The sequence below is a fragment of the Diuraphis noxia genome, unplaced genomic scaffold, assembly GCF_037042655.1.
Source record: "Diuraphis noxia isolate RWA-SAM2 unplaced genomic scaffold, SU_Dnox_SAM2 contig0002, whole genome shotgun sequence".
NCBI lineage: Eukaryota > Metazoa > Arthropoda > Insecta > Hemiptera > Aphididae > Diuraphis > Diuraphis noxia.
In genome coordinates, this window is record NW_028301712.1 from 81915475 (window position 1) to 81934707 (window position 19233).

A 19233-nucleotide genomic window follows, 5' to 3' on the forward strand; every position below is an offset into this window, starting at 1 on the left:
TGGATGAGAGATGATGAGCAGTGGGAACTGATTTAAAAAAAAACAATAGTTGTCTAGCGAGCGTCGAAGCGTTTTGAGTTTTACGTTTATTCCTGTGCAATATGTACCATTCCATAGTGTTATTAGATTGTTTTTTTTTCCGAGTCCAATAAATCATTAGTATACCAATAAATTGCGTTGCATTTAATTAAGAGTGCGTCTAACAATATTAAGGACAATTATGACATCAGATTTATTTTTGCTATGATGTGCATGGGGGACAGCTAAATATATCAAAGATTTAATTTAATTTTGGGTGATGAAGTTCACGGGTCAAATATCTTCTTCTCTGTTTTATATATTTTACCCAAATTGGTTTATCTAAAGTAAATAGACTCAAAACCTACTGAACTGTTTTCAGTAAAAGTTATTCCTTGAGACCTATATCGAGTGTTTATAGATTATTTTTTAAGCCTTTATGGCTCTATATGGCCTATAACTATATAAGGTAATAAATAAATTTTTTTAAATTTAAAATATGATTTTTTGTTTATTTATAGGGTTGCTAATAATTACAAAGTATATTACTATTGTAAATTAGTAGAAAATATTAAATATAAACATATATTAAATTAAAATTTATATTAGTCTTATACTTCATAAAATAAAAATAAAAATTAATTTGTAACTATTTTTATCAAATCTTATTTATAATATATTATGAACTAAAATTTGAATTATATTTACTCTAAGAAAAATTTTCTTCTCCTACCCACTTCAGATTTATAAATAAGTGACTGCCTCAGAAGATTTGTTTTAATAATTTTACTGCACTAATATTTGTCGTATAAAGAAAATAAATAAATTGTTATCCCTTAAAAATAGAAATATCTATTAGAAAGTGTATAGTATTCACCAATGGCAGCTCGAAGAGGGTATATTTAAATCATGTGATTCACAAAAATATTAATGGGTGCATGGGTCTCATGGTTGGAAAAGGTAGACTGCACTATTTTTACAGGCTGGTAATTTAAATAATAAATATAATATATAGTCGTATATGAGTATTCAACAGATAGTGCACAGAAATAAATAATTTTAGGGTTTGTGGTGTAAAAATATTAAACGTGATTTGAGGGGAAAAGAGTTCAAGCCGCCACTGGTTTTTACTATTATAATTTGTGCGAATGATTTACGAAACACATGTAACATCTCATATTAATTCTTTAATTGGTCAAACTTAACATTTTAAATATACATTTGTTCAAAAAATCATTTTAATTTAAAATAAACTTAAAATCAAAATCAAAAAAATATAATAAAAAATTAAGGAATGTTATTTTTTACAGTTGCATAAGCTTCCCGTTAATATAATTCACACAAAAATCTGTTTAATGAAGTATGCTAAGATAGCCAATATCAAAGCAGCATAGGAGAAATAAATAAGCCCATTGTTTGACGTTGAAGTATTTGCATCTTGTGGTGGACTATTATCAATGTCTGGCAGTGTCTCATAATATGAATGTCGTCCTTTAAACACATTAATATCATGTTAAGAATGATTGTTTCAAATTGTAAAAAGTAAATATTATAATTTAACAAATATAGATATCAATTTTCTGAGAAAAGCAAAACAATTACTTTTCTTTAATCAAAGTATCAAAAAAATCTTGTTTTGAATACAAATTACATTATTTCAAGAAACACTAACCTTTTTCCAACACATCATATAATTCTATTTTGTCTTCAGGAAGATTCAATATTTCTCCAGCCACATATAATGCTTCTTGCGAAGTTTCACCAGGAAATACATAATCACTGAATGCAAATCTAGAACCTTCAGTCTTTATAATTAATATTCGACGTGGAGTTTCATGTACAATATTTGCATCTCCATCTGAAATGAATGGAAAATATTGTATTAATAAAATGTTATATTTTTAATTATTATAAAATATATGTCTATTACAACCTTCTTCTTCAATAGATTCTTCTTCAACCATTGATTCCAAATGCATTTTTAAACGAGTTGCAAATGTCTGCATGGCATCTTCGTGAATAGCCTACAATAATACATTTTTGTATAAGGTTAAAAATTATAAAATATTGATATTTAATTATAAAATATATTAATTGTTTTGTTTACTAGTTTAATTATAATTACTTACATAAAACATAAATCAAAGACACATTTTTAATGACAATAAATAATATTTTCTAAATATATGTTCAAGCTTAATACAAATTACTACATTTTGAATTAGGAGACTTGGCAAAAAGGGGGTGTCTCCTATTCCCGTTAATGGTTAAGTTAGACAATATTACTTATTAAATAATTTTAACAACGTTTGCTGCAGCTTGATTTTTGTATACCCATTCCCCGGTGCTGGTCAAATGTTCGTGGTTTTTTTTGTGTGAGCCTATGGGTGTCATTAGCGTTACTGAATAATTCTTTAACCAGACACTGTTTGATGCCGTTGGACGTCATGGTATAAATATATAAATTAAAATAATTATCACTCAAATACTTTAATACTTTATTACAATATTAGTTATAAAACAATTGTGTACAAATTATCAAACATTTTTATTTTATAATAATAATATAAAAGTATTCTCCGTTCAAGTTTTATCATAGACTTAAAAATAGAAAATTTGAGATACGGATTGCACACACATATACAGTAATATGTATTGTAACAACGCTGGCCAAAAAAAACAAGATTAAAACGCCACGCTGGCAAAATTAAAAATAGTTGAAAATAAATGTATAAATGACGCCTTAAGGCATCATCCGCATATGGGAACGATAGAAATGACACCTCGAAGTGTCATCCCACAGCAAACGTATTAAGAAATTCACAAAATATCCTTCAATGCGTTCAATTTCTACAATAATTGTATGGTCAATAAACACAATAACTTAATAGCTTTTACAATATTCTGGTTTAAATTTGTCATAAAATAATGAATATTGAGATATTATGAATAAATAATTATCTAGTATTGTTAAAATTGTAAAAAATAATTATTTTATTTTATCAATATATAATATAGATAAAATAATATAATATATATTATATTATTAAAAATAATTAATGTCCATACCTTTATGGCATCCTTAATGGTACCATTACGATTAAATGGTACAGCAACACTGCATAGGCCAGACATAAAAATCTTACCTTTTCCTCTTTTTACCTTAAGTGAAGAATTTTTACATTCATTTCCCAAATCAACCTAAAATATTATACACAATTTTTCTATATTTTAAATAAACTAAATATGTGTATAATGTGGAAACATTAAATAATATTACAAACCTCTCTATAAAATTCAATCTTAACAACATTTTTCAATAAATTATCAATGTCATCACATTCAAAATTTTTAAGGGTTTTATTTTCATCACATACACATCCATTAAAAGTATAGACTGATTCATTTAATACAGATTCCAATTTATCTAATAAACTCTAAAAATTATATGTACAATAGTGTAATAGCCTTTCATAGTAAAAATATGTTTAAATATATAAATACATACGTTACGAATAGAAAATAATGCTTTTGGTCCACCACCTACATTTATTCTTTCTAATGCTCCAAAATTAAATGTTCCGATAAGAGTTACCCAATCATTATTGAATGTACCAAAAACTGTATCTACGGCCTTGTAAGTAGTTTTTTCAGTACCATTTAAACGGTTGAAATCAACTGAGTAACAATATGATCTAAAAATTTAAATATAAATATTATGATACAAAAATATATATTTAAATAACTATTGGATTTACAATATTTACTTTTTGTTGACAGTTGAATAGTTTAAAATTAAGTAATTCCATGTTTCATTGGTTTTTTTGTACAACATATTTGCATTTAATTCATTATTAAATTCATAAAAATCAATATCTATTGGTTGAATACTTTTCAAATCTTGTGGAACAATAAAAAATAAACCAAGTACATGTGAACCTCCTGGTAATAATGTTGCTACCTACATTATAATATATAAATACATAAAATATATTTATTTACTTAATAGTAAATACTTTATTTAAATCTTTCAATAATATTTAGAATCCTTATTATATTACTTCTAAAGACTTTTGGAATATTGTATCACTATTGGCTAAAAGATCAGAAAGAGTTTTGTAAGACAGAACATCAATTTTATTATTTTGTATATCTTCATTCCATATGGTCATTGCTGATAAATGGACAACATGATAGTTGTTACCTATGACCTAATTAAAAAATGTAAATGAATAAATTACTTGGTAAGTATAGGTACATACAATTAATAAAATAACTTAAGTAATTAAGTAATAACTCACTTGTCCAATAATTACTCCTGGAATGAACAACTGTCCTTTAACTAAACTTTTCAGATAATTATCTAAATGTTCTTCAATAAATACTTTGGTTGTCATTTTCCAACTGATAAACACAATCCGTTGTTATTTTTCAAAATTCTAAACCAACAATATTTACTCAATATAAATAATAAATAATTATCAGAACATAATAATATTTATATTTTACGTGTCTTACATAAATTGAATGTTTACTTTACTGAATAAAGAATAAAAATGTACAATATAATGAAATGATAATAGTTGGTAAAGACACTACCTAAAACAACTAAGAGTCTTCTAATGAAATTATGAAATTGTTATATTGTGGTCTTGTTTATAATGCATAATTAAATTTTGGCTATCTTGAATCTATATTATATTCTAGGTTTAAATAATTTATTAAGTAAAACAATTCAATATTTTTATATATTTGTCTTAATACAATAGAACTCAGACTTAGATCATATACTAGTATATGATCTAAGTTCTCAGATATAGATATTAGATAATTAACTATAATATAATATTATCTGTAACAATATATTACAATAAAAATTAAATAACATACCTTATACGTTATGCTTATGCCTATTACCTATAGGCTATAATGCTTTAATCCACGGTTATCCTCAATATTTTATAGCATAACACAACACACAATCAATACAATATATCTATAGATAATAATACATAAATATATATCTTTAATCGTGCTATAATCAAAATAAGGTCTCTATTCAAATTTCATCAGGTATTTTTTTGTGCTGATGTGGTAGTAGTTTTGTAACGAGTGCTGGATGCCTGGACAACCAGCTGGTCTGTTGGTAGATAGTAATGAGTAGTAACGTCGTACACAGCGTCACACTGGTAATAGACTTGGACTTCAGTCTATCGTGGAAATTGAAAGTCAGATGTAGTACGTACTACGTAGGGTGTTAAGGTGTAACGTATTTAAGTACTAAATGTCATCTACTTGTCCATTTAGTTCAATAAGTTTTAATAAGAATAGTATAGTAAATTTATGGCGTAAAATCAAGATTAATGATACATCTTTGATTGTGCGTAAAATCGAAATGAAAGTATGATAGATAATCGATAATAGAAGCACGGACTTGGGATTTGAATACGTCTATTTTTTTTTTTATAGAATCGTATAAGATTTAAATGTTAAGGGCTCGAACTACGATATAATCTAACGTGGGGCGTTGACTTGATCTTTAATCGTAATAATTGCATAGGGCTGAGCATTTGATATTTTGATAATATGACTGCACACGTTATTGAAAAAATTGATAAGAGTTATTTACGCCACCCACAGAGGCTGTGTTTACCACAGAAATGGTACATCTTGTTTTATGCATAAATAATATAAACATAATATCGCATATCGAAAATAGTTCTATATTGATTTATTGATTATTATATTATTTCTATTATTTTTCCCACGACTTATTATTTATCCATCAGTTATTCCTAGACAAATTCTGCCCTGAATAGTACATGTACCGGTAATTATTATCTTGATTTTTACGCGGGCCCAATATATTCAGTGGAATTACACAAATATATTTCAACCACGTATAGATAATATTTTTTAATGAATAATGATAATCACAAAGCAAATAGCAATTATATTATGATTTTACGGATTCGTTTAGTCCATGATGGTCATAAATAGTAAAATATCATGACTAATTAATTTGAATTTATCTACCTTATATCATGTTCATGTACTCACAGTGGCGTGGCCAGAAATTTTCGATGGAGGGATGTTATGAATAATTATATATTTTACAATAACTTTTTGTTAATAACAACTTAGTAATTTCGAATAAAAAGTATTAATAGTAATGGCTCTAAAACAGCTCTTATAACCAATAAGTTGTTTTCTGTAGGTCGGAAAATAAAGACAATGCCGGATATAACCCCTAATCGCCCACCCACAGCACGCCACTGTGTACTCATGTGTGTGATATGCGTAGAAAACTAATAAATACCTGGTAATATGAAGATAATGAACCAGGGCCAGGCGGCCAGCCAGACGATTTCAGTCAGTCATGATCAATATTTTACCGGCCCATTAATACCAAACAAATAACTAACAATATATAGTCCACGCATCAGTGGCGTATTAAGGGGGGTCATCTCCTCTTGACATTTATGGTTGGTACCGACATAACTAATTAGAATTTAAGAGGGAGTGTTTAAATATTATTATTTTTTGTAACCCCTTCCTCCCGAAATTAATTTCTAAATACGCCACTGCTACGTATACGCATCAATAAATTTACAAATTATTAAACATAATATATTAAATTTAGGTAGGTATATAAATATAGTTAATGATTCATTAAATTTTGTATTTTAGTTCAACTATCCATTTGCTATAGAACGTTAAAATTTACTTAAAAATTCAGTTTCTTGTTACTAGTAAATTCACATCTTATTTTTTTATATTAGATAATAAAATAAAAAGTATTAAGGTTTCCCTGTGATAAACTACTACGTAAATTGTTTGAAATTTATTTTAATCTTGAAAAATAGTTTCGGATCGAACTTGGGCACACATGTTAGGGCTAAAATTAATTCAATAGCTAGATTTATAAATTTCCATAATATGCTATTAAGTATAAGTTATATTTCGTTAAAACAAAAACACTGCATGTAATTCAATTTTTACAACATCTATAAGCTTGTTTTGACTTTTAAAGAAAATGGTTCTGCAAACACACATATGAAGAACCCGAGTGGTCCATCCGGGAACTGGTGGCAGACGACAGTCCAAGGCACCGGCTGGTACTAGCTCTCACCGCTCTTGGACACATTTTGTGATTGTCATAGGGATGGGAAATTCAACTAATTCTACCGAGTCGAATCGTTCAACTCAGCTCAGTTATTAATGAGTCGACTCACAACTTGTTTATTCTATTCAACTTCTCTTGAGGCTTGACTCCAATACTGGCATACTCGCAATACTCCATAGATATTAGATAATAGATAATAGATATTAATGGTTCATGGATAAACGTTAACGTTATCAGATCATGATTTAAAAATCTAGGTAATTAATAATATTATTATTTATGACATGGGTTGATATTAAAATTTTAAATAAATATTGTTTTTCGCCTCTATGATTGGGCCAGGTTTGAAATGTCTGAAAACCATTAACGCGGGTTAGGAATAATTTTTTTAAAGGTATTTAAAACAGTATTTGCAATTCAGACTGCTAGTAACTACAACTAGCTATTTATTGTTTTATAAATTTAGTGGATTACAATATAATAAATAAAGCTCGGAAATTTATGCACTAAAAAGTACTATAATATGCGGTAAAATATGCAGTAAAAAATTTGAAAATATACAAAACTATGCAATTTATTGAGAAAATACATTTAACATACAATTTTTAAAAATTTATAATATGGTACAAATTAATAAAGTGGTGAATTTGAATCACGGAAAAAAACCCCCCAAAAAAAATCCCATGGAAAAAAACCCAAACAAAAAGTACACCCCGGAAAAAAAGCCCATGCATAAAAATATATTATACATAATATATTTACATTTATTTATAGATACATATTTTAAATAATATACATATAGTATTTAAATCATTTTTTTTAAACTTTTTAACTTCAGTTAAATTTTGTATTGTTTTAACTTAGCTTTTTATCATTATTGTACAGTTAAGTTAATTTACAAGTAAATCGTGTGATTTGGGTACTTAAGAGGACGTTTTACCCGCATGTGTTGTCTCCGTCTTACAAGTGTGTACATTGCAAAAACTGTTTCACACGGGAATAAAAACCGAGAAAGATACAGTTATAACTAAGAAACGAAATTTTCATCACATAAAAAGGAGAATTTTGTCTGTGCAATATTGTTTTTATTTTTTCGATATCACTTATACAAAAAAAAATCTTATTGTTTTATAATACATTAATTTTGAGTTTTTTAAGTATGAATAACTTTTTTTGTAGTTCCGATATCGAAAAAATAAAAACGATATTGCACAGATAAAATTCTCCTCTTTATGTGGTGAAAATTTCGTTTTTTAGTTATTACTGTATCTTTCTCGGTTCTTTCCGGCGCAAAACAGTTTTTGCAATGTTACGCACTTGTAAGACGGAGACAACACATGCGGGTGTAACGTCCTCTTAAAGGTAACACCAGCGTGTAGCCGAATCAACTTTATATTTTTTTCAAATATTTTTATAGACTGGCAATACCAGCTAGTGGATTGTTAGTAATGTTAGTATAGAGAAGAAAATTAATAAATTAATGAAAAAAGTATAGGAAATTATTGTGACATTGCATATATGTATGTGTTTATTCCTTCTATTTTGTCAATGGTAAAACCAATATTAGATTTACTCATAATTTAAAAAATAAAAACACGATTCACTAATACAGAAATACATGATTACTAATGCTACCGATAGGAATTGACAAATCATCATTCATATCTTTAGAAATATGATCAACAATAATATTTTCTTCAAATAATATGACCATTTATATCATTTAGTCTGACATTTTACGTCTTCTCTGTATAAACATTATAAACCATTCGCAAAGTAGACCACTACAGTTTTTTTTTTAACAATACTCGCAGTTAAAACTAAAAAGTAAGTAGGCACCTATCTGGCTACCTACATGATGGTTACACTAAATTATTTAATTAGGTACCTAAATTGATGATCAACAATGGAATAAATGGAATAATATTTTGAAAGTTATTTTTGTAAATGATAATATATTAAATTTTATAGCTAAAGCTGATGTCAACTATAAAAAACTGTTGTAGCTAATATTTACATTTTTTTCTTTACTTTACTTCAGCACTAAAAATTTGTAAAGCATACTTTTTTTTTATTCTAAAATTAAATCTAACTTCCTAGTCGACTATAATAAAAAATTATTATAATTTTTTTTTTATTATTAACTATTAGTGCAGTAGGTACTATAACAGCTTGGCAATTAAATTATTATCAATTCATTGTTGTAGTCTGTGATTGTCTCATATAGTCAGGTACTAAGGTGTAACCTTGTTGCTGTATTGGTGAAACAAGAAATAACAAATTGAGTATCCTAATTTTATTAACACATACTATACATAGCACATACATTGAAAATATCAAGATTAAATGAGTTGCTTTGTTTTAACTTAATATAAATTATGATTTTTTTTTTCAGTTTTAGTTTCTGCATATTAATTAATTAATAATTTAAGTAATTTTTAATTCAACAATATGTATTTTAGTATTTATATAATACCTATGCATTCATATGTATAAATTTAAACGAGAAAGTCATGTTATTGAGTTAATCATAATTAACTTAAAAGTATAAGTTTGTATTTATAGCATGATATTTTTCGATAGTAGGTTTTGGTTTTATCTCTTAGTAAATAAATGTTAAATTAAGTACAGACATTCAGTGTATGATTTTTTTGATCTATATAATTCTTTCGGATGATTAACAGTTTACTTGATGAGAATTTTTCTAAAAAAATTAAAGAAGTATAATATTTTAATTTACAATATACTTTCAACTTTCAATTTATATAATAATGGCCCAACTCAACGTGCAAAATCATCAATTGTATTTATTTATTTAGGATAGCTCTTAATCAGTAATCTCGAATATAGTGCGTGTGATCAACACTGAGCCTGTTCCTTCACAGGAAATATTGAATGATGAAAAATGTCCTTAAGGCAATATTCCTAGCTAAAATCAAATAGATAATATTATGGTAGGTAGTATTACAAAATACAGTAATGTACAAATGTAAATATTAAGAGGGATATGTCAGTAAACTGTATTTTGTTTTCTCTCTTTGATCAATTAGTGCAATATAGAAAATTTGATCTCAGCTGAAAACACTAATAATTTTCAAGTTTTAATTGCGTACTTATAAGTTATAGTTCTTAGATAATTATTTAGGTATATGTTTGAACCACGAATTAATATATATGTACATATAAAGTATATTTTAATTTGTGGTTTGGGCTAAATATGAATATGGTTATTCATAATTTACAAAATACAATTATTGAATTACTTAGTGATCAAATATTATTTAATATTACCTATATGGCTATATATATTATATGAATAATAATTATTTATTTTGGATATTGTGCACAATATGTGGGCCATAATTATTAGCAAGGGGATGTACATCTTTTAGTAAATTATGATTTATCCTATGCAAATGTGGGATATGTCACATGCACAGATGCACTTTTCTACATTAAATATTGGTATAAATTAAAAAATTATCATTCTGCCTAACAATAAAATCTAAAATATGCCCTACCCATAGAGTCAAGGTATGCTATTATTGTTTAAACCCAAATATGTCAGTATTATATAATTAGTAATAACACACTGTTATCAAAAAACAATAATTTTAAAAACCGCTTATACCAAGCTAGAATTTTGTAATATAAATCACAACTTTTCAAAAAGTCAACTGAATAACATCAATATGGACCAAGTTATTGATGTGTTTTGTTACAAAAGAAGGCTATTAATTTGAAAAATGAAAATAATAATTTTTTTTTGAAATTCCATAATTTATTTCATATTGACAATATTGAATATGCATTACATAAAAATTAAGTTTAAAGTAAAATATCAGATGATTTTTATGTTATTCTATGAAAATTAGAAAACATTTTTTCAGATAAAAATATCAAGCATTGTAATGGTCAATCTTCAAGTAACAAATTTCAGCTAAAAATGTTCATTATACATTGAAACAAGGTTTTAACAAACAATTTATCGTTGTCATAATCCATATCAATAGGCTCCTGCAAATTCCACAGCTTGCCCCATCTTCGGGTGCTTATAATTGTTACATTATGACATTTTTTTCGCTGCTTAAAATTATTTCATAAATTTAATGATAGGTCATATTTATTTTTACTTAATATACTAATGGACTTTTTCACTTAATTATAGTATTTTGTAATTTATATGTAGTAGGATAAATTATTATGTAGATTATTTGGCCAAATTTTGAGGGATGTCCGGAGATTAAAATATACTGGGTTATATATTTAGATTTGAATCTAAATATAGAGACTTGTGAAGGAATTTATCAATTTATCACAGATAATATTATCAATTCATTATACTTAACAATAACCACTAGATAGCACTACAGACAATAACTTATAAGTTATAACTATTGTGCTTGTATTAATTGTAATAATGACCAATACATTTAAATTTATTCTTTATTATTCATAATCATAATATTTCATAGTTTAAAATTTTAATAAACACGTATTGAAACTCTTTTTAGAAGATTATTTACAACAAATACAAATCAAATATTTGATGAATGCATTAGAGCCTAGGGTAGTTACTATTTTTTTTTAAATATATTTAATTGAAATCTATGGAGTATTAGTTTAGGTGTTCTAGGCGATTATAATAAAATTATTAATGATAGTTAATTCAACACCAAGGTTTTTTTTTCATTGTCAATTTATTAATAAGATTGAATTTTATGAACGACAAGAATGGTTCATGGAAGCAGTGTAATTTTTGTGTCTTACACATAATTTTTGTAGTCAATTAAACGACATAAATTCCCAAAACGGATATTAGAGTTATAACTATAAAACTATATTAAAATAAAATCAATGTATTCGGTTATTAATATTCATTTTCATTTCTAGTCCATATACGTTCAATACGTTTCAACAGTATAAGTACTTATTTCATCATAATTGATGTTAAAAGTTTATACTTCAATAATGACAAGTTGATTCCTTCGTGTAATTTGTTATTTTCACTTAATATTTCTTGGTATACATACAACTATACAAGTAGACAATATACAACATATTGTTGGGAGCGTACGTAAATTAGAGTATTATTATTATTATTATCGGCTTAACGAATGTTCGCGAACCGTCGTGCGGTGGCGTGCCGGGTCGCGAACATTCTAGAACCTGTTTCATTTTTAATAAATATAGGCGACATAGACGACCCCTAGTCAGTCATCAGCCATCCTAGTACGCGAGCGATTTGTAAGTAATGTTTGAATAGAAATAAACTATTGTAGTAAGAATTCGTCGATCTTTTTGTTTGTGTGTCTGTACGATCGCCGTACACACACACCAGCTCAGGTGTGGGGTACGTTTTAATGAAATTCATTAATTTACGCACCTCCGTAGTCCGTACGATACCGCAGTCAACCGTAAGTTTTTAGTCTGTGTCAAACAGTGAGCGTCGTTTGACACATGACCAACGAAAGTCAGGGCGTAGTTACGAGATCACGTACGTTAGCAGCAAGTCGTTCAGTAAGCGGTCAACAAGTAGAAAGTATGAGTTCGTCAGGAAAGGGTGAAGAACCGATTTCGACACCGGCGACCGGAAGTACGTCGTCGAATGACACTGGTGCAAATGGAGCGGCTGCACCTCAGAATGTTGAACCTACGGTAGACACGAAGCAAATGTTGGAGACATTGATGGTTCAAAACCGTATGTTAATGGAGCTGTTGAATATGCAACAGACAAAGTCGACAAACGAAATAACGTTCGCACCGGATTTTCATAAGTCTATACCTGTATTTGACGGACTAAATCCTGGATTTCAAGCTCTTGATTGGCTGAATACCGTCAACAGTGTAGCTAATTTAAATCAATGGCCCGACAACTTTAAGTTGCAGTCGGTGCGCACGAATCTGGAAGGACCTGCCAAGCATTGGTTTTCGTCACGAAAAATCGTAAGTTGGATCGAGTTTGAAACGCAGTTTAAACGGACTTTTGTTGGAAAAGTTTCAATCGGAGACAGATGGAAAGAAATGGTACGTCGTGTCCAACGCAAAAGTGAAAATGTGCTCGAATATTTTCACGAAAAGGTTCATTTGTGTTCGTTACTTGAATTAAGTTTTCAAGAGACGAAAATGCAAGTGCTCGAAGGTCTGTATTCAAAAGAGTTAAGCGTGCATTTGTTAAGCCGCGACCACGCAGATGTCGACGAATTGTTAAATGATGTTGTTAGTTTCGAACGTTTGGACGCGTCACGCGCGTTACGCATAAGACAACTTACGTCAACGCCGAAAGAACAACAAATCCCTAGGACGCCCACGTTTACGCGTACTTCAGGATCTCGACAGACCACTGCTCCGAGCTCAAATGCTGGCGGACCTGTTAAAATTTGTTTTAATTGTGGCTCAAAGTCACACATTGCATCGTCGTGTACGAAACCACGTATTGAGAAAGGCGCTTGTTATCAGTGCGGGTCAACCACGCACCAACGTTCGAAGTGCCCGAGTCTGACGCGCACAACGTCGACGAAACGCGAAGATGCATTGAAAGGTGGTACAACAACAGAAGGAGATTCCGGAGTGATGAATGTGAATCAAGAACGACCGAAACCAGAACAGGATCACCCGAAGCCGTATGAAGTTGTTTGCGAGTGCAGTTTTCCCGTGGACCAAGACACGTCGTGTGGAATTACGTTCGCTGCGATCATTGATACCGGAAGCCCGATTAGTCTACTAAAACGTGAGTTGTTACCTTATAATTATGATGTTATTAAACCGTTGGAAAATGATTGTAATTTTTCTGGTATAAACGGTACAAAGTTAGAATTGTTAGGTATTTTTGAAACCGAAATTGTTATTAATGATAATAGATTTAAGTTACGTTTTTATATTGTACCTGAAAACACTATGGTAATGAATGCTATATTAGGTAGAGATTTTATTACTAAACCAGGTGTAAGTTTGTGTTTCCAAAATGGTGTTGTAAGATTGAATTTAATCAATGACGTTAATCAAGCAAAAGTGACAGACGGTTTATACCAAATTTTGTGTGTGGATTATGAGCACGAGTTTGAGAGTGTGAAAGAAAAATTGAATGTGAACCCGAAAATGGAATTTACGTATGTAAGTGAATTGGTAGAGTTATACAAAAGTGAGTATGTTTTAGGTAAACGATGTGTACAGGATAGTACTGACCCGAATTTAGAGATGAAATTAGTACTTAAACACGATCAACCTATTTCCTACAGAGCGCGACGCATATCATATAGTGATAGAGAAAAATTAAAAGCTATAATAAGTGATTTGTTGAAAGAGGGTGTGATTAGGCCAAGTAGAAGTCCATACAGCAGTCCAATTGTACTCGTACGAAAGAAAACAGGTGATATTAGGTTATGCGTAGACTATCGTGAGTTAAATAAAATCACCGTCAAAGACAATTTTCCTGCACCTCTTATTGACGACCAAATCGATAAATTGAAAAATAAAAAATATTTTTCGCACATAGATTTAAAAAATGGGTTCCATCATGTTAGGATGAATGAGAAGTCCGTCCCGTTTACCTCTTTCGTAACGCCGTTAGGGCAGTTCGAATATTTAAAAATGCCGTTTGGATTGGCAAATGCACCTAAAGTTTTTTCGAGATTTACACAACAGATTTTTGCCGATTTAATTGATAAAGAAGAGATAATACTGTATATGGACGACATATTAATCGCGACGGAAACTGTTCTAGATCATTTCATTATTTTAAAAAAAGTGTTTAACCTCGCAGCCAAGTTCGATTTGAAGTTTCGGTTAGATAAATGTTCATTTTTGTATGATAGTATAGAGTACTTAGGATATGTGATAAATGAATCAGGTGTACGTCCTAGTCCTAGAAATATAGATTCCGTTACAAATTATCCTGTCCCCAAGAATCAAAAACAGGTACGACAGTTTATCGGATTAGCCAGTTATTTCCGACGATTCATATCCAATTTTTCGTTAGTTGCTAAACCGTTACACAATTTACTGAAGAAAGACACTCAATTTGTTTTCGGTGAAGCTGAACAATGTTCGTTCGATACGTTAAAGAAAAAATTGTCCGAAACGCCCATACTTAGTATATATTCCCCGTCAGCTGAAACAGAATTACACTGTGACGCTAGTTCGTATGGTTATGGCTCAGTACTGTTACAAAGGCAGTCGACCGGGAAACTCCACCCAGTGTTTTACTTTAGTCAACGTACGACAGAGGCCGAATCTCGTTATCATAGCTTTGAATTAGAATGTTTAGCAGTAGTGTATTCAATTAAACGATTTCATGTTTACTTAGCTGGAATACATTTTAAAATTGTGACAGATTGTAATAGCTTAAGGTTAACATTGGACAAGCAGACTATTAATCCCAGAATATCCAGATGGGCTCTTTTATTGCAAAATTATGATTTTGAAATTATTCATCGACCTGGAACGGGAATGGGACACGTTGACGCGTTGAGTAGGTGCCATAATATTTTAATTTTGGAAGCCAATACTTTTGAACAAATATTGGCGATAAAACAAGGAATAGACGAAAATATTGTAAAAATTCGAAATAATTTACAGGTTAGAAGTGATAAAAAATTTGAATTGCGAGAAGGTCTAGTTTATCGCAAAGAGAAAGATAAGTTGTTGTTTTACGTACCACAAACTATGGAAAATAATGTAATTCGGAGTTGCCACGATGACATGGCACACGTAGGAGTAGAAAAAGTGATTGAAAATGTTAGGCGAATATATTGGTTTCCCGAAATGAAATTAAAAGTTCGTAATTATGTACGTAATTGTTTGAAGTGCATAGAATATTCACCGATAGCAGGCAAACGCGAGGGGTATTTACATAGCATTCCGAAAGGTGACCGCCCGTTCTTAACTATTCATGTTGATCACTTAGGACCGTTAGAAAAAACTAAAAATAATAATAAATTTATTTTGGTCGTTATTGATAGTTTTTCTAAGTTCGTACGATGTTATCCGAGTAAGACGACAAAAACTGAAGAAGTGGTATCACATTTAAAAGGATATTTTTGTTCCTATTCAAAACCAAAACGTCTTATTTCCGACAGAGGTACTGCCTTCACGTCAAATGACTTTAAAACATTTTTGGTGTCGGAATCCATTGAACATGTGTTGATAGCAACCGGGACACCTAGAGCAAATGGTCAGGTTGAGGTCGTCAACCGTTCAATAGTGCCAATGTTAGCAAAAATCGCAGAACCGAATGACGAGTGGGACAGAGTTATATATAAAGTTGAGTTTGCAATAAATAACACCGTACATAGATCGACCGGACAAACACCTAGTAGATTGTTGTTTGGTATTAATCAAGTAGGAGATGTGAATGATGAACTGAGACATGTGTTAGAGGAAATAAATGAAAATAAATTTGATTTGCTGGAGATCCGAGGAAAAGCGTCCGAACAAATTGTTAAGACACAAACGAAAAGCGAAGAATATTATAATGATAGTCATAAGGAGCCTATAAAATATAATGTTGGTGATTATGTCATGATAAAGAATGTTGATGTGACTCTTGGCGTGAATAAAAAACTCATACCTAAATTTAAAGGACCATATGTCGTGAGAAAAGTACTAGATCATGATAGATATGTTGTCGGAGATATTGAAGGTAACCAAGTTACTCAAAGGCCGTATGAAGGTATAATTGGTCCTGACCAAATGAAAAGTTGGGTAAAAATGGCAAACATACCATAGCGTATCAGTTTTTTTTTCTCTTTCTTTCCTTACGCAGTACTTATGTTGATTATGTAAACGTGTAATATAATATGTATTGTATTTATTTTTTTTTTTTTTATATTTATTGTGTAAGATATGTAGGCATAATGATTTTATATATATATTTTGTGTCAGATATATTGGTGTAATGATTTTGTATTTTTATATGATTTTGTATTTTTACATTTATTTTGTATTTGTATGTTTATTTTGTATAAGATTTAACAGTTTACTGTATAGTTCCATGTTCGGGACGAACAAAAGTCAGGAAGGCCGAGCTGTTGGGAGCGTACGTAAATTAGAGTATTATTATTATTATTATCGGCTTAACGAATGTTCGCGAACCGTCGTGCGGTGGCGTGCCGGGTCGCGAACATTCTAGAACCTGTTTCATTTTTAATAAATATAGGCGACATAGACGACCCCTAGTCAGTCATCAGCCATCCTAGTACGCGAGCGATTTGTAAGTAATGTTTGAATAGAAATAAACTATTGTAGTAAGAATTCGTCGATCTTTTTGTTTGTGTGTCTGTACGATCGCCGTACACACACACCAATATTAGACGATATTATTTTATATTTGTTTGAACTTATTAAGTACCTAATACAGTAATACCTATATGAATTAAATGTAGGAATAACTCTATGTCTCTATATAATAGGAATATATTTCAGCAGGTACATGCCGCTTGGCGCTCAGTGCTTTATGTACCAATGTGTATAAAAATTAAAAATACAATATTATAAAATAAATAATAATGAAAGCATTTTGTTCCCAATAGTGATTAGTTTTAAAACGCATTAACTGCAGATAACACGAAAATAGTAATTAAAATAGTATTATATTCAAAGTGACGCATACGAAAACTACAATTCATAATATTTATAATATCATAATAAACACATTCATAATGATTAATTTTTTTTTAAAATTATGTCATTTTGAAGGTAATATTATATATATATATATATATATATATATAATATATGTGCAATAAAATACATTATATATCTTAGCACTTTTTCGTAAGTATAGTTACCTACCTATATAACATATATGCGCCGTAGAAGTAATACGAAATCAGTTTCTGTGGTGTCGTCGGTTTTAAACTTGAAAAAAAATTGTAATACTAATTTAAAATTCTGCACTCTCTGAGAAGTGAGATGAGCCCCCCGTGATAATTGATGCCTGTAAGAGTTATCGTTATTTTTTTAAATATTTGGTGGAGGGGATACATATACATGTATAATATATTCTATCGGAAATTGGAGCTGACTAGCTGAGCTAAGACACCTCTACACATTGACAAAAACTGGGTGCACAAGGTGGCCCTAGCCTATCCAAAAATACCGTTTTTTCTTAAAATGTTAGATTTCGCAACAAAATAATATTATTTTGGTATTATTGAAATAAATTTCAACTTTAAATAGTGAAGACTGAAGAGTTATCATATTTAGTTTATTTTTAAAAATTTAAGAGGCCTCAGAAAGTGTAATCCTAAGGGTTCTAAAATCGTAGTTATGCCACTGGCCGGTCTGGCTATACCTTCACTAATAATTAATAAATAATCATTTTGTGGTGTTAGTAAATATAATATATTATACCTAACTTTAGTTCAAAATAGTATAATGTCAAAATATATTCGTAAGTTGATGTTAGCCAACATTCGGGGTACAACCTGTGCATAGGTGGAAATCGGGGGGAGGCTTAGCCCCCGCCCCAATTTTTTTTATCAGGTTTCATTTGAAATGTGATTTTAATTGAATATAGTTTTTTTTAAATTAATTTAGCCCCCCCCCCCCTTAGAAATGTCTAAGGATTCCCGCCTATGAACCTGTGGTAAATCTCGCACCAGTGTGCCACGCATGATCGCTCATTACAATATTAAACACGTTGCATGTTACATGTAATTATATAAAGTGCAATAGTGCATCTTTGGTACATTATATTATACAATATGAAATTTTTGAACATAATACTTCTCTAATATAATATAAAATATTTTTAATGTTAATAATATTAACTGTGATTTAAACGTAATTTTTGGGCTAAATTGTTAAAAAATTTACAAATAACTGATTACCACGCAGTACACAATCATATACTCAATGAGAAACGAATAACATAGACTTGAAAACTATATACGCGAAACACCCTATAATATCTATATTATATAATATTTTTTATTTTTTCGTGTCATTTGTCATGACTCAGACTCATGTGGTATCGCGCAATGCGATTGCCACTGTTTAGTTATAAAATATCATACAAATATACAATAATAAATACGGTCTCACAATATAACAATGCAGTAGACCTTACAGCTACGTGCACGTACATA

General features: G+C 29.6%; 1 protein-coding gene across 1 annotated transcript; it reads right to left on the reverse strand.

The window, feature by feature from the left end:
* Nucleotides 1-1185: 1185 nt before the first annotated feature.
* Nucleotides 1186-5554, reverse strand: LOC107173019 (protein odr-4 homolog). The gene is made up of 10 exons (XM_089220653.1): nucleotides 4909-5554; nucleotides 4320-4457; nucleotides 4080-4229; nucleotides 3786-3979; nucleotides 3527-3713; nucleotides 3303-3455; nucleotides 3088-3219; nucleotides 1952-2042; nucleotides 1691-1876; nucleotides 1186-1509 (listed from the first exon to the last, which is right to left on the reverse strand). Exons 2-10 carry the CDS (start codon nucleotides 4413-4415, stop codon nucleotides 1355-1357), a joined length of 1344 nt encoding a protein of 447 aa, XP_089076779.1. The 5' UTR covers nucleotides 4416-4457; nucleotides 4909-5554; the 3' UTR covers nucleotides 1186-1354.
* Nucleotides 5555-19233: the final 13679 nt, after the last annotated feature.